This window comes from Lampetra planeri, chromosome 53, assembly GCF_965212315.1.
Source record: "Lampetra planeri chromosome 53, kcLamPlan1.2.h2, whole genome shotgun sequence".
Lineage (NCBI taxonomy): Eukaryota > Metazoa > Chordata > Hyperoartia > Petromyzontiformes > Petromyzontidae > Lampetra > Lampetra planeri.
This window is the reverse complement of record NC_136159.1, coordinates 3,671,651-3,693,980: the sequence shown is the minus strand read 5'-3', so window position 1 is coordinate 3,693,980 and position 22,330 is coordinate 3,671,651. Positions and strand designations below refer to the sequence as shown.

The window sequence follows — 22,330 nt, the reverse complement described above, 5'->3', positions numbered from 1 at the left end:
ATAAAAGAGTCTAAAGCGAGCATCAACCACGCAGCTTCTCATCATCATCATCGGCGGCGGTCTTCTTCTTTAGTTCTAAGATCCGCGATTCAACGTGCGGCTTTTAATTTCAACCCCCTCCCCCTATTTGTTTATAATTTTGTTAGTCGCTTATTTGAAATTATTTTTTAACGTTTTAATTTCACCTCCAGAGCGCGTAACCTCCTCATCCACCCTCCACCCCCTCCTCATTGTTAACATCAACGCGAAATGTAAATTAAAATGTTATACAATTAAAAGTTCGATCGATTAGCGCTTACATTGCTACGTTCGCTGGGAAGTTAATTAAGTTTGACGACTGTTTGAGGTTTTGTTTTTAAAGGGCGAGGCGCGAGATTAGTTATTTAAAACGGAGCTTTAAAAACACCAAATACAGTTTTTGTACGTTTTTAATAACAGTCGAACTTAGCATTAGTACCGTTATTGATAATAATGACGATGATGATGAGATAAAAGTGTGTCTTATCACATAAAAACGTATTCGCAGGTCGCTTTTGATATTTGAAACTTGCTTTGATTCGCAGTTAATTGGGAGTCGAACCAACGTCGTTTTTAGTCGTCATTAACTATTATTAACTATTAATAACTATCATTAACTATTATTAACTATTAACCTAAAGCACTGTACAGCTCGTAGCATAGCTGTTATTATTTTTATCGCGATTAATCCAGTTATCTCGAGTTATCCTCCACAGTTATCCACAGTTATCATCCCGAGTTATCCACAGTTAGTTATCATCCACAGTTATCCACAGTTATCTTCTCGAGCTATCATCCACAGTTACCATCCAGGGTTATCATCCAGAGCGAGTTATCCTCCACAGTTATCATCCAGAGTTAGTTACCATCCAGGGTTATCCAGAGTGAGTTATCCTCCACAGTTATCATCTCGAGTTATCCGTGAACGTTGAGCTCTGTGAGATTTTACCGAGGTCCCTCATCGCGACCAGCAGCACCAGCAGGATGATGATTTGGACGAAGACCTCCAGCCAATCCCAATTTTGGCGAATGTCATGAGCGGCCTCGCTATAAACGACAGGAACCAACGCGTTTAACACGACAGATCACGGACGATACCACGAACCGTGACAAAGACACTCGTGCCAAACAACGGGGAGGAGGTATTAGCTGGCAGAATTCCCACGAAATTTATCCGTCACATTTCATTCATCCATCAGTTCTCCACCGACTCGCAACCATGGTGCTTGGACTACCCGGGCGCATTCGCGTCCGCGTTCTCCTCGACGAGTCGGAGTCACCGGCCGGTGTCCGTGGGCCCAGGGGGCCTCACGGAGGGCCTCACGCGGTGCGTGCGGGCCACGAAATCCGTGGCCGTGTCCGCGTGGTCGTGACGGGCGCCCCTGTTCGTGTCCGCCGCCTCTCGGCGTCTGCCCGCGGACGAGCGCGGGCGAGATGGAGCGAGACGCGGAGCGCCGGCGGAGGGTCGAGCACGGCTCACGCACACACCTACGGCGAGGAGCGGGAGCTGTACAGACAGGGGTGCCAGCTGATTGGGGGTGAGTTGGGCTGGTTGGTTGGTTGGGTGGTTGGTGGTTGTGGGGGTGTGTGGGGAGAGAGTGTGGGGCTTGGTGGGGTGTTGGTGGGATGTTGGTGATGTTGGTGGGGTGATTTGGTGATGTTGGTGGGATGTTGGTGATGTTGGTGGGATGTGGTGATGTTGGTGGGATGTTGGTGATGTTGGTGAGATGTGGTGATGTTGGTGGGATGTGGTGAGGTTGGTGGGGTGATTTGGTTGTGGTGGTGGTTGGTACGTCCACTCTGTACGGGTAGGGGGTGCCAGCTCATTGGGGGTGAGTTGGTTGGGCTGGGTGAGGTGGTTGTGGGGGTGTGTGGGGCTTTGTGGGATGTGGTGATGTTGGTGGGGTGATTTGGTGGTGGTGGGGTGATTTGGTGGTGGTCGGTACGTCTACCCCCCCCCCCCACCGTGGGTTATCTTGGTGCTGGGAGTCTGACCCTGTGGAACTCCAAAAGTGAGGGGCAACTTGGCCTGGTGGTACAGGCGGTCGTGGTGATGCCACCACCACCGCCGCTTGCTGGCGAGTGGAGGTGGTTGTTGTTATTAGTGTGGTGAGGAACGCGGTCCACGCGTTGCGCTATGAAACCCGACGACTCCAGTTCGATTCCCGCTCAGAGCTGCAGAAGCTGCATGCTTTCGAGAGATAGCAAAGAGGAACACATGCCCATTGGTGTTACTGAGCCAATGTGGAATTCCCGTGACGTGGGAAAAGCTCTCAATATGCCAACATGATTGCTCCCACCACCGATATATCTACGTCTGACTCTGCTCACAACAGCGGTTTCCGTATTTTGCTTTAGTCGTGTCGATGACGCAGGTTATTCGTGCAATGCGACTGTTTAGAGCAGCATGTATTCGAAAAACAAACCCCGAGTTAAAGACGCATTGCTATGGAAAGGAAGTTGGCCTTTAGGCAGGACGCTTCGCTGGAAGGGGGGTGGGCTTGCAGATGGTGGAGACTGATAATGATAACGAAGACGCCGACTGTAGAGACAAGGGGCTGAGCTTCACGTGGATCTGATTGATGGTGCTGGCTTGCCCGAGGCATTCATCCAGCAGTAGATCGTGGATGATAATCTGAAGATTTCCCCCCCCCTCCAAGGGGGTCACGATGTGATTCGAGAATCTTGTCACAATTGTTTTACCTTGTGTGTATTTCTCGTTTGTCTTATCCGCCTAAATGTGTGCGTGTAATTATAACTTGCTTACGTTGTAAAATAATTGGTTATCACACGTATGCTTACATATGCATGCATCGTGAGTGTAAGCTTCGATTTTTATTCTTCGAGAATCGGTGCATCGTTAGATGCTTATAAAGCAATCATTTCTGACTGCCTACGCACGGGAATGTATTTTATCTACCCTGGAGGGATAACGATGATGAGCGTACATGTATGTATCTTCTTGGTTCTTTCGGTAAAGTCACGTAGAATGGAAATAATAAAATAATAAAAATAAAACATAATAAAATAATTCTCACGACGTTTCGGCCACAACGCAAGCAGCCGTCCTCAGGTGGAGAGCAGGTCTGTCGAGTAGACAGAACCAAGAAGATGAATCCCTGCAGTCACGAAAGCTTTAAATCGAAATTTAGCGTACATGTAGTTAATGAAATACATCTATACAGCCAAGCACTTGTGTAACGCAGTCCTCACGACTTGAAGTTATTAATTTACCAACTCGATTTCATTAACTGCCCTGTTTACACGGACTGATTTTTTTTCTCTTCCTATTTTACAACAGACTTCTTGGCAATTGTTTAAAAAGATTAGCTTTCAAAATATACAGCCGGCTCAAACCAGTTTGACGCTTGGCAGGAGGAGCATGACATGCTGCCATGGATTGCTGCAAATCATGAACTTATCTGTGTATTGTTTTGTCAGCTTGTTCGTGGTTTTAAATATAAATACATATCAAGCTTCGAGAATGCCCCCACCGACGTTGTTTGTTTGAGTTTTCAATTTGGACTGCCTCCCGAGCAAATGGATCCCTTTTATATTGTAAAAAAAAAAACCGGTTAGCGTTTTTGTGCGTGCCAAATCGGTCTTTAAAAAAAAATATATAAATCGTATTGTTTTTATGATCTCACTTCAGAAAGTAAGCTTGGATTAGCATGTTTCTGGCCCATACAACTCATAAGATGGTCTGTGCTGCTGTGGTAGTATAATTCAGTTTAATAGCATATCTTAATTTGGAAGTGTTCATGACTAAATCAACTGCAAAAATATATGTTAAATGGACAAAAGTGTAAATAACATGGAATTCTATCAACCTAATTGCTCTTTAGGCATCAATATTATCCAGAAGCATTTGGTGAAGAGGGAAACTCTGACTGGTTCAGAAACTAAACTTTTCAGGAAGCAAGTTAGATGATACATCTTTCTTGACTGCGATGCTATGCTGAAAGATAGTGGCGGTGCAAGGGTTAGCATGCACTCACTGACTGCACTGTAGGAGGCTCTTTTTTAAAATTCCAAACATGCAAATGCTCTCTCAACCTGCAATCTCAAATCCAGTTCATAGAAGCTAGCGGTGCAATCGTTTACAGTACCTTTCTTTTCCTGTATTCCTCTGCAATGTGGATTTGCAGAGTGTACTGTGTTTTTGTGTGGTTTATGTGTTTTTTTCTCACAGTGCTTGACTCACTTAAGAGGGAAAAAAAAAATTCCCTTCCCGTGCGAGTAAAGGTCATGGCAGTGCGTCTGCCAAAAATTCTAACATTTTATTGCCCTGCTAGACAACGCACTGTCCTTTATAAACACAGAATCTTGTAGGTGAGTTTCAATTCTGCATCGTTGCCCTCTGTTTGGTGTTTGTAGGGGACTTATTTAGATTATGCAGTTATGTTGTCAGTGAAGCGGTAGTGTAGCGGTTAGTGCTACACTGCACTACGAACCTGGCGACCCGAGTTCGATTCCTGCTCACGGCCAACACCAGTGACGATTATCTGAACCGGTCCTGGGCCACCCCTAGGTCGACTCGGCCTCAAATGAGTACCTGGTGCGGTGTGTAAACATCGTCACTGGGGAGACAAAGGCGGTCGGGCGTGGTGCTGGCCATCCACCCCCTCGTGTGCCACAGTGCTGGCATTCATAGGTGCTCGTTAATAGCACTTGCCCCAACAGTCTGGTGAGGCTATACGTGGGAATCTTTGTCTGTTTATGTTGTCAGGACAGTATTTTTAAACTGACCCATCCTCATCTGATGCTGACTTAAGATCTGTGCAGTACTTTGACAAAAAAAGGAAAGGGTCAAACATCCAAGATACTGTACAGGGACCTTCCTTTAAGGAGCTCTGAGATTCAGGATTTGCATGATAAATGAGATATTTACTAATTTAATTTAAAAAAAATTTGGAACGTGCTCTGCCAGGACACAGCATAAAGCTGCTGATACTGAAAACCTGGTGTCGTGTTCCCATAAATTCACAAAAAAAACCCTTCAAAAAAGCTGACGTGCAAATGTTCTTTGGCTCACAAATCCCTCCTTTTGGGCTCGGAGTGCTTATGTCGTGAGAAGATCTGTATGTATGTTGAACTTCTTTCGTACCGTATGTAGCTAACCGTGCTAAGGTCTGTTGCGTGGACTCGCGTGGATTTTTGATTGACGAGACGAACCACTGTTACTGTACGATCATTAAGCTGGACTTTGACAAAGCAACTTCCGTCGGAGGAACTTCTGGCTTTTGGGGACCCGGGCACATGTGGATGGTGCTAGGCCATTATCAATAAAACCACTACAAGGCCTAACCCAGAAAACAAATATAGATCATTGCATTTGCTACGAAAAAACCTACTTTTTATGCTGGGAATAATTTTTTGGCAGAAATGGGCGAAGCAACACTTTGAATGGCTTGGAAGAGTAGAATGTGGCTGGTAAGGAAGGAGTGGTTTAAGCGCGGTCTAAACAACTACCACGATACGTAACGACTTGAGGAGGCACTCGCTCAGCAGTGAGTGGGAAAAGAGGCTGCATGTGTATTCACTCGTTACACACAAAAGCGCTTGCCACAAATGAACCACAATACCTTGCTGATCTCAATCAAAGAGCATAAACCATCACGCGAACTCCGGTCATCCTTGCAGCAGCAGCAGATTCTAGATAAAATATCGAATAAAAACGATCACGGCATCGTGCGCTTTCAGGTGTGCTTCTGTGGCAGTCTGGAACGCTCTTCCTTCCAATATCAGGAAGGCACTCGGGCTATGCACTTTGAAATGTAGATTGAAAACTAATTTCTTTCTAACTGCTTTTTGTGTTTAGTTTGTCCTTCCCCCGCACCTCCGATTAGCTACGTACGGTACGAAAGAAGTTGAACGTACATAATGATTTGAAACGTTGACTGTGAGGTTGTCTAGCTGTGCGGGATTTCCCTTGCGGCGCGAGCTGACGGTGCGGCTTGTTGTTGTATCTGATGGTGGCAGCAGGTTGCGAAAGAGACAGCGTGGAGGATATCACGGTGCTGCCCATTGGAAAACACTATTTTCCCTTCTCCTTCCTCCTTCCGCTCGAGTGAGTTTGCACCGTGAGTGAGAGTCAAAACCCTCGCGATGGCATTTCCCATCGATCGCGAGAAAGCTTGAGTCTGGTACTCGGCTCCAAAAGAGAATAAAAAAACTACCGTTGATTTCTGACAAAGTGGGATACTTGCTTTAATGGCCACTTTGGGCAAAAAAATACAATGCACTTTTGTACTCGTGAGCAAATTAACATTTTCAGTTTATTGGTATTTACTTTCCATGACGGCCGAGTTTTCATTGTCTTCATGCCTTTCCCAGATCAGGCGTCAATGCTGTTTATAAATAACTAGCTTGTTTGCCCGTCCAAGGACGGGTGTATATGGCAGTAAATCTTAAATATTCATAGGAAAAATTGTTCAGCTCATGATTATTAATGAGGGGGGGGGCTCATGTGGAGTGATGTCACGCGCGGGACACGCACACAGCCTTTTTTTGCCTCGTTATATTAGCTGCTGCGTTGATTTCTTTATTAGCTTTACTTTCCATAAAGAAAGGTCAAAATGATTATGAATGATGGGGGGGGGGGGGGGGGTCCATGTGGAGGACCCCACCTGTTCATAACAACAATAATCAATAATGTAATTTATCTACTATAACCAATGTAACATTAAGTTAAAGCGTCTCTCGAAACAAATGAGCATTGGGGACGCGTTTATTGGGCAGCTTTGCAGTGGTGAAAATTCCACATTCACATGGTGGGGACCCATAACTAAAGGTTCCGATGCTGATAACGATAAAGCGAAGTGATCTTAACTCTAAATTTCGATTTAAAGCTTTCGTGACTGCAGGGATTCATCTTCTTGGTTCTTTCGGTAAAGTCACGTAGAAGGGAAATAATAAAATAAAAATAAAATAATTTTTTATTATGTTTAATTTTTTTTTATTGTGTTATTTCCCTTCTACGTGACTTTTACCGAAAGAACCAAGAAGAAGATCTTAACTCTGTGCGCTTCGTCGATTTGTCCTGCCCTCCACCACGAGCTCTCGCCCGCACGCTAAAGCTAACGGTACCGGACTTTCGCCTTGTCCGCCCCCAGGCCGCTGCCCACATCCTTTGAGGGGAAGTATGGCAGCGTGCGCTACTGGGTGGAGTCGAAGCTGCAGCGTCCGTGGTTGCCCGTGCAGAAGACCCGGATGGAGTTCACCGTGCTGGAGAACGTGGACGTGAACACGGTCGCGCTGCTGGTGAGGGAGGGGCCTCGCACAGTCTCCCCGTGCACTCTCCTCAGTCCGTCCGGCTCCTCTCTACCCTGTGCTCCACCTCTAACTCTGTGTCTTGACGACTTCCCTCTCCCGGGAGAGGTGGGGAGGAGAAGTGGTGTAAGTGGGGCTCTCGGATTCAAGGGAGTCTCAGAAATCGCCAAAGGGGGGAGGGAGGCGTTTTGTCGCCAAAAAGGGGAGCCACGGTGGAGAGATGTTTACTACCTCGCCTGGTATGCAGGAGGTTGTGGGTTTGATCCCGACCCTGACGATGCCGGTATATTTGGCGTTTGCCTGTCTCTCCCCGTGGTTACGTGGATTTTCGTCCGGGTCCTCCGGTTTTTTGGCTCCATATTTTAGAAACGTGCATTTAGAGTCTTTGGCTTGTTTACAGTTTTCATCTGATAAGCCACTTCATTTAACTATTATCTGTGTCCAGGTCGCTTCTGAAAAAGAGCTATACAGTATAGCTCAGTGGGCCCTACCTGGTAAAATAAAATAATTTAGTTTCACCCTTGGTGGCAACACAACCCCCTTCTCCCTGTTTATTCTGTCTGCCACTTGAACCCTGTCTGTCCCGTCCAACACCCACGTTCCTCTACCTTATCGGCATTGCATGTCTCTCGCACTGTCTACATGGCCTGAAATCTCTCTCTCACTCTCCCGACTCGGTCTCTCCATTCAATGATCCGGGGTGGAGAGCAGTGCCTGGCGCACCGAGGGATATCTGAACCGGTCCTGAATATCCCCTTTGCCAACGTGCTGTGACCAGCGAGGGAGAAATGGTCAAGCAACCACCACAACCACCGACATGATGTTGAGAGGACTTTGGTCAGCAATTCATTGACAAAGGGTTGTCATGGTTTTTTTAAAATCCACATTGACTACTCTTCGGTCAGACCTCAACCTCGCACTCTCCTGACCCTGTCCAACCATATGCACGCCCGACCGCTTTTGTCTCCCCGTTATCGCTGTAGACACACCGCTACCACGGCAGGCATTCGTATTAGGCTGCGTCGACCTAAAGGAGGACCACACCTCCGATTGGCATGGTTGGCCACGTACGGTGCGAAGTTCAACATACGTGGTCAGAAATCGAACCTAGGTCGCAGGGGGTCAGTCGCATAATTCGTTGTATCAAAGTGTCTTCTCTCTATTGGCGGTGCTGAGTCGGTGATGGAAACTCCGCATTTCTATGGCAGGACCAGTCCCTCCCAAAAAGAAAAATCACTGTTATTGACTCTGGAGGGATGATAATGGTGGACTGAGTCGATCTCTGCAACTTTCTCGAATGCTTTTTATTGTTTTATATTTATATTATTTTATTATTTCCCTTCTACGTGACTTTACCGAAAGAACCAAGAATATATATCTCGAATGCTATTCCTTTCCAGTGTTAGGAAGCCACTGGACCTATGCATTTGGAAATCCTCTAGATTGAAAACGAATTTCTTTAGAACTGCTTGTTGTGTTTAGTTCGTTGTCCTTCACCCACACCTCCGATTAGCACGGTTGGCTACGTACAGTGCAAAAGACGTTCAACATTTATACATACATGCGTGGTTAAACATATAACCCAGTAAAGTCTTTCTGGCCTTAATAGGCGCTCGCTAACCACACTTGTTCTGCAATGCTAAATGTGGGCGATCGTTGCCTTTGTCCCATGGTTACATTCTGATGAGGCGGGGGGGCGGTGGTCGGGATCTAAAGGTCATGGGGCCAGACAACCCCACGAGTACGGCACAGATGTTATCGTCTCTTGTGTTTACAAATTCTATCTGTTCTGCGTTCAGAGTTCGAATTCTAGAAAGCGCCCGCCGGCTTTTGTGCGAGTCCAACTGGAATCGCAGCTGGAAAAATTGCAAAGGAACGAGAGGCGTCGGCCAAAACGAGACGGAGAACTTTGACCCAAACATCACTGTGGTCTTCGTGCCAAGTTTTCGTACGAAAATTAAATAATACTTAGTCGAGAGTGCAGTAAATGTCTTAGCCGTTCTATTTACGTGCGTGTGCGCGCGAGCCTGTATCTGTAACACGTGTTGATATGTCGCAGAATTCCCCTCCGTCCGTGCGTGCCCATTACCTAACGATTCAATGAATCGTTACGATTGGGGCCCAGGATTTGTATTCAATAATTGAGTTGAGTTATTTTTCTTTAAGTTGTGGTGAATGTAGCACTCGGAGTTCCTGAAGGGATTAAGTTAACCTTTTACATATGAATACAAATTATAAATTCTCATACGTGTGGTCCGATGCTTTGTTGCGAGCCTAAAAATTCATTTAAATCGATGCGCCACAAAATGTCTTGAAATAATCATTCACATCATCTCCCCTTATTATCTGTTTTTGTTGTCCTTTGCAAATGGTAGGAATTGTAGATTCCCATAAAAGTAGCCACTTTAAGTATAGAGCAATCACTGTTGACTTCCAGTAAAGTAAAACTCGGTTTGTCGACTCCAGAGAAGTGAGGATGGTGATGTATGGCGACCGTGATGTACACGTGACCTGTAACCGGGATTTGAACTTACGAGCTAATGATTGTCGAGCGCTCTTAACCATACTACCACACAGATTAATTTAAGTCAAAGTCTAAACCAAACTGTGTTACTGTACAACTAATAATTCCTAAAACGTTACGACCAAAACATTCATAGGATTGGTGTTTTATTTCCAATTGTATTTTAATCTTGTTTTAAGTAAAGAAAAAAAAAGAAAGCTGCACGCAAAATGTTATCGCTCGCTCTGATAAAACCGCCGTGCCTGCAACCCAAGCGATTCCCACCCCCAGAAACATAATGGAACGGCAACGCGAGAGGCTTTTCGACTTCCCGCGTCGCGAAACATTTTCCACTCGCCAAGTCTCGTGGGAGTAGTGGGGCTTCATGTTTACACGCTACCTCCAGAGAGTATTTTCGTCTTGAAGTTTCCATAAAAAAATAACCCCAACACCGATTGAGCCCTCCTCGGTGTTCTGCAAACAACGCAGGGTAATTAGGTATTGCGGTGAAAGTGAGCTTCCCGCTGATGCTGGCAGTTAAACATTGCTTGAGTAAGAAATTCTTCTGGGGTGGCCGGGTAGCTAACAGCTGCAGTGATACTGTGGTCAGAGACGCGCCGAGCTTGCCACCGCAAACCCCTGGGTTCGATTCGGTGTTTCATCTGCCCGTGATTAAAACCAATTATACTCAAGCGTAGTGACTTTATGATCTCGACCCACTCGCCAATCACTGCACAACAAACAAATAAAACGCATTTTCATATTTTTTCCATCGCAAAAATATTTGCCTGTTCTGCAGTTCCCATTTCTTCAAAAGCACATTTGTCAGCGACTTGCTTGGACGAAATGTAGCATGCCTGTAAAGTTGTCTGTACCTTCCTTTTAACCCTGGACCTTCTCCGCTGTGTCTCCGCAGTCGCCTGTTCGCGAGAGTAAAGAAGAGACGGTCAAGTGCTGGTTCTGCATGTCTGGCTCTGTCTCCATTGCCGCCAGGATCAACCGCAAAGGCTTCTGTCCCGGTGAGAGGCGCGACTTGTGACTGTTCCAGCCAGAGGCTGCTCGCTGGCAGACAGTGCCCTACAAGAGCCACTTGTCAGTATTTGGCAGATAGTGGCGATTAAATCCGCATTGCAATACAATACGATGGTTCTATATATAATGTTGAAATGAGACCTCGAAGTTCGGCCGTACGGAGAAAAACCGTGGCCGTGTTTGCTTTACAGAGAAAGGGACGGTCATAGACGGGCGTAAAAAAGGGAATGTCTTGAGCCTTAAGTTTGAACAGGGACGGAGTCAACAACAGCACGGATGGTGGGAAGAGAGTTCCAGATGATGGGGCCTCCGTGAGAAAGATGGAGTTCATTTAGCCTCGTGGTCACTCTTGATCGGATGGTAGGGAGTGGGGGGGGGTGCGGAAAGGAACGAGATATTTGGTAGTTTAAAATTAACATAATCCGGTTATATTGATTCGTTCAGTTACTTATTTATTATCCGGCTTGCGTGGTATTTTAAGATGCACTAGGCCACCATCCCGTAGACTCTGCTTGCACGACCTTAATGGCAGAGGTTGCAACCGGGTACCCGATACCCGTACCCTACCCGATACCCGGCTACCCGTACCCGGCCGGGTATGGGTAGGGTACGGGTATGGCCGGGTACGGGTACCCGTTTGCGACCCTGGTGTGGCCAGGTACGGGTAAGCAATCAAAACCCGTTTGCGACCTCTGCTTAATGGGCAGCAGAATCGATATCGGCAGCAGAATAGACAGCAGCAGCGGCACCCCCTTGGATGTGCCGCGGGAGACTGACCGTCTCTCGCCGTCTCTCTGCCACAGGCGAAACGATCGACATCCACGTGGAGGTGGAGAATGGTTGCCCTCGTGCGGCGCAGACGCACGCCGCCCTCTACCAAACCCAGACCTTCCGCGCAAAGGGCCACTCGCGGACGGTGCGCCAACTCGTCGCCACCGCGACCGACCACAACGGCGGCAACAACAACAACAACTTGGACGCGGCGAACGACGGGCTGTTGTGGCACGGGTCTCTGCGCGACAGCCTGGGCATGGTGCCAGCACGTCAGAGGAAGGATTTCCCGCACCCGTGCGTGCGCATCCCGCCCGTGTCGCCCTCTATCCAGAACTGCGCCGTGCTGAGCGTCGAGTACTCGCTGTCCGTGTGGGCAGAGGTACGCGGCGCCAGCGCGCTCACGGTCACGCTGCCCGTCGTCGTGGGGACCGTGCCGCCGCTCGGCTATGCCGGGGCCCGCGTGGGAGCCGTGGCGCCGGCGATGATCGACGAACCCGAAGGTGTGTGCGTGTGGGTGTGTGTGTGTGCGTGTGTGCGTGTGTGTGTGTTGTGCGCCGGATTCGCGTCTAGGTCTTCCTCGTCTCGTAGGTGCCACGGTTGGCCAAGATGTTAATTGCCTCACCTGGTATACAGGAGGTCATGGGTTCAGTCCCCGATCTTGATGCCTGCTGTATATTTGTTAGGAGTTTGCATGTGTCTCTCCGTGGTTGTGTGGATTTCCCACCCACATTTAAAAACGTGTCCAGGTCGCTTATGAAAGAGAGCTATACAGCTCTCTGATTACTTTACAATATTGTGTGTCCAGATTTAGTTGGCTTCTCATCTCTGTTTGAACGAATTGCACTTTTTAAGTCTGTCCAGATTAGTTCGACAGGAACTAGCTTCCGATGCCTTAGATGATTGACTTAGCTTCAGATGATTGAGTGAATGTCCCGGTGAATTGTCGGGAGTTCGCGTTGGTTTGCGACTGTGTGGTCGATGGTCTTCGACACTGCACGTGGCCCTGAAGTGCACCTGGCCTGGCACAGGCATAATGGTGACATCACCGTCACTTCGTGGCGAATGGCGGGTATTGGTCGATGGTCTGGTCGGTGATCCCGCAATCGCACGCCGTGATTTCTAGAATCTTATTTTTTCGTCCACTCGTGGATGTCGCGGTGTGGATGGGTATTCCGTAAGACGTGCGGATTCAATTTGAACGTGGCCCGTTGTTTTTGCGGTCGATTTATTTCAATCCGGAACGGTAACACCTCCAGATTATTATTATTTATTTTTAAACGTGTACGACCGCGACGCGATTTTCGGATTGCTTGCGGAGAGCGGCGCGTTCACCCGTGCGTCTCTCTCCTTTCAATCGTGTTCGCAGCTCCTCCCAGCTACGACGAAGTGGTGTCGGCGACCTCAGAGGGCCAGGGGGTGGTGCCTGCCCAGGTGGTGGGGCCCGGGGCGGGCCCTGAGATGGGGGCGGGGCATCGGCCCTCGGGACGGCCTTCCCGCCGGAATCGGCTGTCCACGGCGCGGACCCAGGCCTTCCTGCAGGAGTACAGCCTCTGCCCTCCGCCCGTGTACTCCAAGGTAAATTTCGATTTAAAGCTTTCGTGACTGCAGGGATTCATCTTCTTGGTTCTTTCGGTAAAGTCACGTAGAAGGGAAATAATAAAATAATACAAATAAAACATAATAAAATACAATTCTCACGACGTTTCGGCCACAACGCAAGCAGCCGTCCTCAGGTGAAGAACAGGGCTGTCGGAAAGACAGTCTGAATGAACACCACCAAGCTTGGCAGCGTATAGTTACGTGGAATCCCTCCCCTTCCGACAGCCCTGTTCTTCACCTGAGGACGGCTGCTTGCGTTGTGGCCGAAACGTCGTGAGAATTATTTTATTATGTTTTATTTTTATAATTTTATTATTTCCCTTCTACGTGACTTTACCGAAAGAACCAAGAAGATACTCCAAGGTATTTAATGTCAGAATTGGAACGCAGGGACTCGTCTACTTGCGAAGTTTCAGAGGTGCGAACAAACCTGTCTGTGTGTCATGTCGATGCCACATGAAGAACCAGTAGCATCTGCAGAACATGAAGAACCAGTGTCCTCTATCTACAGGAGATTATACAACTTTAAAGCTATTCCCCGTTTTTAGTGTAAATGCCGTACAACATGTTTGGAATCGACAGGAGTACAGTTGTACTCGCAAACAAATCGACCTCTGGAACTCAGAGGTCGCAATCGGGTACCCGATACCCGGCTACCCGTACCCAGCCGGGTACGGGTACGGGTAGCCGTTTGCGACCCTGGTGCGGCTGGGTACGGGTAGGCCGTGAGTCACTGGTGAGTAACCGTTTGTCACTCATTTCGGGTAGGGTACGGGTAGGGAACGGGTACCTGTACCCGGCCGGGTACGGGTACCCATTTGCGACCCTGGTGCGGCAGGGTACGGGTACGGGTAAAGAATCAAAACCCGTTTGCGACCTCTGCTGGAACCTAACTCGTTCGTAAGTGGAGGAGTCCCCGTATGGATTCGTACTGGAGGAATCTGGTGAGCCGCAAAGCTCTTTGTTTTTCACAGATGTCCGATATGAGGCGGGTCAGAACGTTACAACAACAAACAATACAAAACACGATAGGAGCGCAAAGTATAGAAAAGGTAAACAAATCGCTTAAAAGAAAATATTTACAAATAAAACTAAACGATTTTTATCATACCAGGTAAAGCCCATTGAGCTATTAGCTTATTTTTCAGATGCAAACTGGGCACAAATTATATATAGCTCATCGAAGTGGCTTATCACGTGGTAATATATAGCAGCAAAATAATTTAAATGTCACGTCAAACAAACGCTGCGTGGTGCTCGATTTCTAGCCACGGTTTAACATCAGCGGCGCGCAATACATTAAACTTGTCCTGTGCCCCCTCCTCCTTCATAAACCTGCACTGACAAGCGTGGTGAAGTACGGTTAATCAACCACCCTCTGCCCCCCCCACGACGGCATGTCGTAGGTGGAGCCTTCGTTCGGGAGTTGACTGACTAAAGGACTTATAGTCGTACACATACAAACATTCGCAAATACCTAATTAAGTGTAACATTTTCTAAAACTATATCACCATTTGCTTTTGTCTCCGCAGGAAGATCCACACCCAGTCATCAGCGGCTTCACAAAATCTTCACACAGGCAAAACCACTGAAATGGAAGCCGACGCTGAGAAGAAGAAATGAAAATCAACACCTGCCACTCCACTCGATGAGCACAGGGGAAGTGTTGTTGACCGTACGCCGGAGGTCCCCGTGGTTGTTTCGCGACCGGCTGGACGACGCTTCCAGGAGAACGAACCGCCGGAGTTTTCGCAAACAGGGGAGAGACCTCTTTGCCTCCCCGGAAAAATGTGCCACCGCCTCGTTATCGGACGCCTGCTGCAGAAGAAGCCTTTTGGGGGCGGCCGACTCCGATGTGAAAACTTGCGCATCAAATGCAGTCGCTGGCCGTGCCTGATGATGTTGAAATTCTTGCCGTAGTTTTAACGTCTCTTCTGCCCTGCGGATGAAGTTATTTCAACAAGTGGCAGTGCGGATTGCATGCATGCAAGCAACGAAAAAATGCGTGAAATGGGCACAAAAAGACTCGCGTCGTCGCACAGTTTTTTGAGCCTTTCGGATACGACACCAAAGTTCGGCGCAGGAACACGTAAAGGGGCGACTTCTTAAGGGCGGATACATTTTGGAAGAATTAAAATCCCTGGTGAGGTTCCTCGCTGTGATAAAGACAGGAGGACGTTCTCCCCGTGGTGTAGGAAGACCTCAAGAACACTTTGTGGAGGACCCTTTTTTGAGCAGCATAAAACCAAGAGATGGCCAACACCAGCCCAGATGCCAACAAGCTGCTTCGAGAGAGAAAGGCTTTTCAGAAAAGGCCTCTCGTCCGCCGTTAGCTTTTGTTTTTCCCGGGTGTTTCCTCTTGCCGATGGCTCCATGAGCCTTTGAAACTGGTGCGGCTCACCTTAAAAGCCACGGAATGGTTTTGCGAACAGGAGCCTTGAATGTTTGAGCGACCTCGAAGAAGTCCTGGTGCGTGTGGAGCAGAGACTGCAATTTAAAGCCGCCACGGCTGTTGAAATTTGTGAGCGGAGGTTGTCTCGAAGATGGCAGAACGAACGTTTTTTTGTTACATTGAGTTGTTTTTTTTATCACCCAATTTTTACCCACTTTGCTGCTTTATGAGGCTCGCGTCGTATCGTAACGGCACTGTAAGCGGACGCTCTGGAACTAATTCACTGGGAAACGCTTTAATGGGCTCCTCCTAGCCCAACACCATACAGAGCTACTTTCCCGCTCTCTAAATAGTGCCCCGCCGTGTGCCAGTCTCAACCAATTGAAGGTAACAAGCATTCGTATGTGACTGCTGAGAAATTTAACCGGTGGCTTTTTGTATTCGAGCTCTGGAATTTCATTGGTGCTGGTTTCGGTGGTTTGATATGGCCATTTAAGAGCATCCTAAAATCAATTATAATAATCCCTAGGTGACAATGCATGGCAAGACATTGCCAGCCAGTCAACTAATGGCTGGCTCTATGCAGCCAATAGCGTTCCAGCAAGTCCTGGTGACATCACGAGTGTTGGGTCGGTTGTCATTTGCTGGTCATGACTTGCAGATGGTCGCGCAGTGTCGTTCCATCCATAATACAGGTTTTTTTTGTTATTATGGATGATATTGGTCGCGAAAGCCTACGTGTTAAAAAGTGTAGTGCCATGTTTTAAAACATATACTCTTTTTTTACATTGGCATAATTGCACTGAATTTTTTGTGGTGTTGCAATAATAACATTGTAATGCACCTGCATTGATAGTAACAGAAAATGGTTCTAAATGAAGAGTGTCTTAACGGTGATTGATTTCATAGATGGGAGTTGTGATCCATAACGGTTTAGGAAACAAAGTCTAGCCGCATAGGCAGACGATACTAAAGTAATGCTGCAGGGAGGTGGTGATGTAACAGTGTTAGGTGGTGAAACGCAAAAACGATGATTTGCAAATTTTAACCTCCCTTAGCAAGAACATTTCTTCACAGTCACATTTCCACATGAAAAGGTGGCTCGTGTTTTAATTAAATTTCACTACAAACATGAAAGAATTGCTTGCCGCATAATCTCCAATAAGCATAAAGAATTGTGAGGAACGCTTCTTGAAAGCATGAAACCAGTTTGTAAAATATAAACGGGAGTGTAACAGGGGGTTTATAAATTCAGGCACATTGTGATCCTCCCATTTATAGACGCGACGTATTTTTGCAATCTATCTCAGGTTTATCGAATGATTGTAGCACACGTAGCACCGTCTTATAGTTGTTTTCTTTTCGGTAATAAACTTCCACCTAAATTTGCACTTTCCTTTGTAAACGCAAACTGCGAGCTTAGATTGTTTCACAGGTGTGTTTTTTTTTCAATGTTCCGCTGCTATTTGCCAAAAAATGCCCCCCTTGTTTTGATTGAAACGAAGGTGTGTACAAATATTACTGGCCTTAACTATACCTTAGCTTTATATTTTTGTATTTGCACTACTATAAGCTATGAGCGTGGCTTTAAAACTGTACAGTTAAAGAACGTACTCTCGTTTTAACACACCATACACGTTTAAAAAATACAAACCCGGTATTGCTTCCAAAGATAAGCAAACTGCATAACTGTACGGTGGAAGCGGTGATTTTTTTTTTGTCACTACACGCCGTTGTTCACGAAAGCGGTCGTTGGAAACATTTTCAGAATGGGGGCGTGCGTACGTACTAATGTCAGGTTCATTTTGTTTATGTCCATGGTCGAGAGGGGTCCTTTTGTAGCCAATTACCTGCCACGTCATCTCATCTCAATCTTCCTTCGCTCAAATCTGCCTTCTGCCAGATCCCACGGAGGGCTGGAGTTGACATGCACGCGTGCATCCTTTCACGGCGGCTCTTACGATCACATTACCACGACCTTCCCACGATAGGTCTTCCCTGTTGGTCACCAGCCCCCGTGGGTGTCATGTCATTGCCCGTCTTGGGTGACGATTCTCTCCTCCAACCTGCACCACGTGTCTAGATCGAAAACTCATTCTGGATTGAAAACTCAGTTTTTTAATAATTGCTTTTGGTGTTTAGTTTGTCCTTCCGCTCGCACCTCCTATTCCTGATCACATCTGCATCACTTTAATTTCCACGTTCTATTCCAAACTTCTGCTAAGGTTACCTTGCCCTCACGAGCAATTCCCAACCTACTCGTTAACGTTTTCCAACATTTACTTTAGTTCTAAAAATGCACTCCTAATCAGCACGGTCGGTGTGATGGAGTGACCTATAGCAATGCAGCCGTCGCTCTATTGTGCTGATTTCTGTGATGAAAGTTTTGTTTTAACTTTTTCTTGTACGCGCATCTCATTCTGAATCGTGTTTTACTGCTCCGTGCACATTAATTATGTTCTTGTTTCATTACCATTTCTAACGTCGTTAAAGTACTATGAAAACATATCTTGTATAAAAGTAATAATATATAAGCTAACAACATATGCAATACTGTAATGTTATAACCTTGTTTTTTTAAGCTGGCTTGGAATCCGCTGGATTGCTGTCTGTGTTCCACACCATGTGTTGGTAGTCCGTGCTCCAGTTTGTGGAATTCCACGCCGGTATTTCACGATAACAGCCTGTGTCTGTGTGCGTGTGTACGCGCGCGAAGCTCATGAGAGAACAAAGCAATTTGTGGTCAATTCTAAATATATCCCAAAAATAGTGCAGTTTTCATTTTCTATTCAAATCTGAAGAAATGTATAACTGAAAGCCACTGTTAGGTTTTGAACAATGATGTTGAGCGTCTATAAGCAGTTTAGAAAGCATTCCATTCACTAAAAAGTGGAGTATTCTCGTATTTGCCACAAAGTGGTATACTATTTAATCAACCACCCAAGGGTTGATGAGCTGATTCAACCCGAGACTGGGATTTGAACACGCGACCTTTTGATTGTAAGTTGAGCACTGACCACCGTGCAGTTGAAGATTCCCTCCGCCCACATAGAGGCTGTTGAGTGTTGTTAGCGAGCACTTATTCAGTGCTGGGCACGAAGAGATTGTGTGTCACGACCAATGCCAAAGCCTCGGTCGCATTCTATTATTACACTGGTCAACACACGTTTTCTGGCATAAGGTATTCCAACGCTTTTAAGGTAATTTTGGGGTGCTGATTCCAAATCTGGCATCAGCTTTTGTCTATCACATCAGGTTTTTGAGATATCAAATATTGCAATTTCAATAAAAACTGCAGAAGAAAAATATTAAATTAATGTGGATATCTACATAAAATGATATTATAAACACACTATGCTAAAAATACAGCACCATATTTTAACACTAAAGCAGTCACTGACTCGCAACAACTTGCAATCATAAGTGACAGAGTTAATTTCGGGTAAAATCAATGAAATGGGGTATGCCGATAGCATAAAATGAGATGTGATAGAGCAAATCTGAGATCAGATTTGGAATCAGCACCCTGAAATTAGTCTAAAACAGCTGCAAAAGTCCAGGCCAGAAAAAAATGTTTTTTTTGTTGACCAGTGTTATTATTTTCAGTGCTGATGCTTTCGCACCCCCACAAAATACTGTACTCCTTTAAGACGGGGAGTCAACCTCGGGGGAGACGGAAGGACCGGTTCATGTGTCACTCGCCAGCGATGTTGGCATGGCTGGGAATAGAACTTGGGTTGCCAGGGTCGTGTGTTTTTATACAGAAATTCCTCCTATAACCTGAACAGACTGGTTTCAAATGCTGTTAGCGAGCACCTATGAAGGCCGACACGGCACACGACGGGGTGGGTGGCAAACACCACGCCCGGCCGCCTTTATTTCCCCAATGGTTATGTTGACACATCACAGCAGGTCATTTGATGCTGAGTCGACCTAGGGGAAGCCCATGACCGGTTCAGATAATCGTCCACTGGTGTTAGGCGTGAGCGATTAATGATCGAACTCGAGTCGCCGGGTTTGTAGCGCAGCGCGCTAATCGCTGCACTACCACTCCCACACACGCACACATCAGATGGCTGATACAGATTTGCGGGTGGATTTTATTCAAGTGTTGTATATGTCTATAAGAACACCCGCAGGCATGTGCAAACATGGTAAGTAGGTTGCTGCTGTGCCTAGCATTGTGCTCTGGTGTGTGTCATCAGTACCTACATTTGTTGATTGGGTATGTGCTGTTTGTAACTTGAGGGGGTGGGTGGGGAGAGATGGCTAATCGTGTCTTGATTGCTGGGGACTTAACCATTCCACGTGTGTCTAAGAGACGCACACCACTCCTGTTGTGATTTCTATGCACACTTGTAAATATCACGCAACAGGTCGTGACCACTTGAAGGATTTTCTAAATAAAGACGCAAGTGCTGAACCAACGTTGCAACTGCGATTGTTTCAGTTTGTAAAGTATTCCGTGTGTGCAGACGCGACATTCCCTGTAACACACATTTGCAGTGGTATGGCAAATGCTTATGAGCACATAATTTAGGCTGGAATAGGACACGAGCGGGTGACGTGGCCAAAAACCACACCTGTTGCTCATGCCCACACACTGCATCAGGTAATCATTTTCAGGCTGAGTTGATCTCGTGGAGGTTTCGGCTATGCCATTGCTCGCCACTGATGTTAACCGTGAGCCTGAAATTGATCCGGGGTCGCTGGGTTTGTCGTCGTGCATTGTGCAAATGACTGCATCAATTCTGCCTCCCTCCGCTCCAAACATGTGGTGGTTCAAGCGGACATCGTGATAATCACGCTTGCAGTCTGAAGACGGAAATTCCGCAAGTCTGTTACCGACCTATATCTGTCGGGATTTTGCGGAGGCGTCTTCTGACTCGCCCTTGGGTTTCACCCACTTGCCCAACGTTCTGTCAACAACGAAAACATCGGTTTGCACAAAAAATAATGAATTGAGACCCTAAATCGTGATTATTTATGGCATAGCGAGTGGAGGAGGGATGGGGAACCGCGGGGTTGGGGAGACCGTGAATTCGTGCTTCCACCTCCAGCACTTGAACACATCGCGTTGGAAGGTCGCACTCATTTACACGCACCTTGACAAAAAAAATTGCATATCAAGAGGAATTTAGCATATTTATGGTAAATGCAGATATGGGGAAAAAATAAAGTTCAACATACATTAATGTACAGCAGCCTCCATTAAAACAAAAATCTAAATCCACTGCTGGATAAGGGCATCCTCCACGCGGTTACGGCTCTGCTCGTCTGATCGCAATTCGCCACGCACGTGGTGGCGCAGAAGTACAGTACAACAATTGTGTTTTTGTCGCAAGTGCCCTCTTGCCTGCCACACACACAACAGCATAACCACCACGGTCCGATGCCAACCGGTCTGTGCGTGATGGTTCTCGTCACCTGTCCGAACACCCTACGGGCTCCAACTCTTGCAAAGCTTCCGAAGAGATCTTTAGTAATGTGTTGCATTTCGGGTGATAATTTTTTTTGGGTGGAGGCGGTGGTGGCGTTGTTGACCTAGAGACTTGGCCAAAGTCGTCCTCATTTCACCCTAGGGAGGGAACGGGGGGTGGGGGTGGGTCACTCGGTTCGCGTGTATATAAAAAGTTACAAGCTCAAATACCTCGAGCCCACAACATTAAGTGTATTTCTAAGAACCGCGGCTATCAATCACACTCGACGCGTGACAGCGGGTTTGCCTTCTCGTCTCGGTCAGGTTCTAAACGGGATATTCGTGCTCGGGTGAAAACACGCGGCCCGTGTCACGCGCTCCGTCGGGCACTCCAGGGTCGGTAGGGTTCGTCCGTTCTTATTTTTTTTGTCGTGTGCTGCTTGCAGCACACGACAAGGGAGGGGAAGCCCGATGAGAGATGTTTGTGGTTGTAGCGTGTCGGGTTTTGGTGTGCAAGGGGGTTGGTTCACAGTGGGGATTCATGATAGAGGAGTTTTGTTGTTGTTGTTGCTGTTGTTGTTGGGTTAGATCGCGTAAATATAAATGTGTTGCGAAACGCACCCACCGCTGCGACTGATCATATTGGTAACGTGTGCTGAATATTGTGAGATGAACATCATCTACGTGTGTATGTTGAACCTCTTTCGCACGCTGCGTCGCCACCCGTGGCAAATCTGGGTGTGGGGAACGACAACAAACTAAAAGTATACTCTCAGGTTTTTTTCGGTAAAGTCACGTAGGTAAAAAATAAATAATAAAAATAAATGATAAAAAAAAATTATAGAAAAAATTATATAAATAAAGCAAGTTCTTTTTATCTTTAATTTATTTCTATTTTTTTTTATTTTTTTATTTTTTTACCTATGTGACTTTACCGAAAAAACCTGAGAGTATGAATTATTGCAGTCACGAAAGCTTCAAAACTAAAACTAAACACAAATAAACATTCCACTGTTTGTTAACGCTGACTAACCCACCCAATAATAGATAGGCACTGCATATTCTCAGGTTAACATGATCCATTGTAATTTAAATGACTACACTAACACCCTCGGGTCTTCGCACGTGACAGGCTCACGATGATGACATCACCTTTATCGCCTGATGAAGCTGGTTGCAATCACCAGCTAAACGTCGTACTCAATTGTAAATGTGCTGAAGTAGTAACTAATCGGCATGTGTTGTTTACGTGACAACACTAAATTGCTGTGTCGGGTGGTGCTGAGTTAACGACACATTTAGATTTACGCGATCCAACCA

At 46.6% G+C, this 22,330-nt stretch overlaps 1 protein-coding gene across 2 annotated transcripts; it reads left to right on the top strand.

Moving 5' to 3' along the window:
* LOC144734946 (arrestin domain-containing protein 2-like) lies at positions 1 to 20,018 on the top strand. 2 transcript variants are annotated; one of them, XM_078617417.1, is made up of 7 exons: positions 1 to 1,556; positions 6,004 to 6,088; positions 7,134 to 7,281; positions 10,710 to 10,812; positions 11,629 to 12,099; positions 12,966 to 13,174; positions 14,732 to 20,018. In XM_078617417.1, exons 1-7 carry the CDS (start codon positions 1,238 to 1,240, stop codon positions 14,789 to 14,791), a joined length of 1,395 nt encoding a protein of 464 aa, XP_078473543.1. In that variant the 5' UTR covers positions 1 to 1,237; the 3' UTR covers positions 14,792 to 20,018. The 2 variants fall into 2 exon arrangements, with proteins under 2 accessions (XP_078473543.1, XP_078473542.1); XM_078617416.1 differs by having other exon boundaries at positions 6,001 to 6,088.
* Positions 20,019 to 22,330: the final 2,312 nt, after the last annotated feature.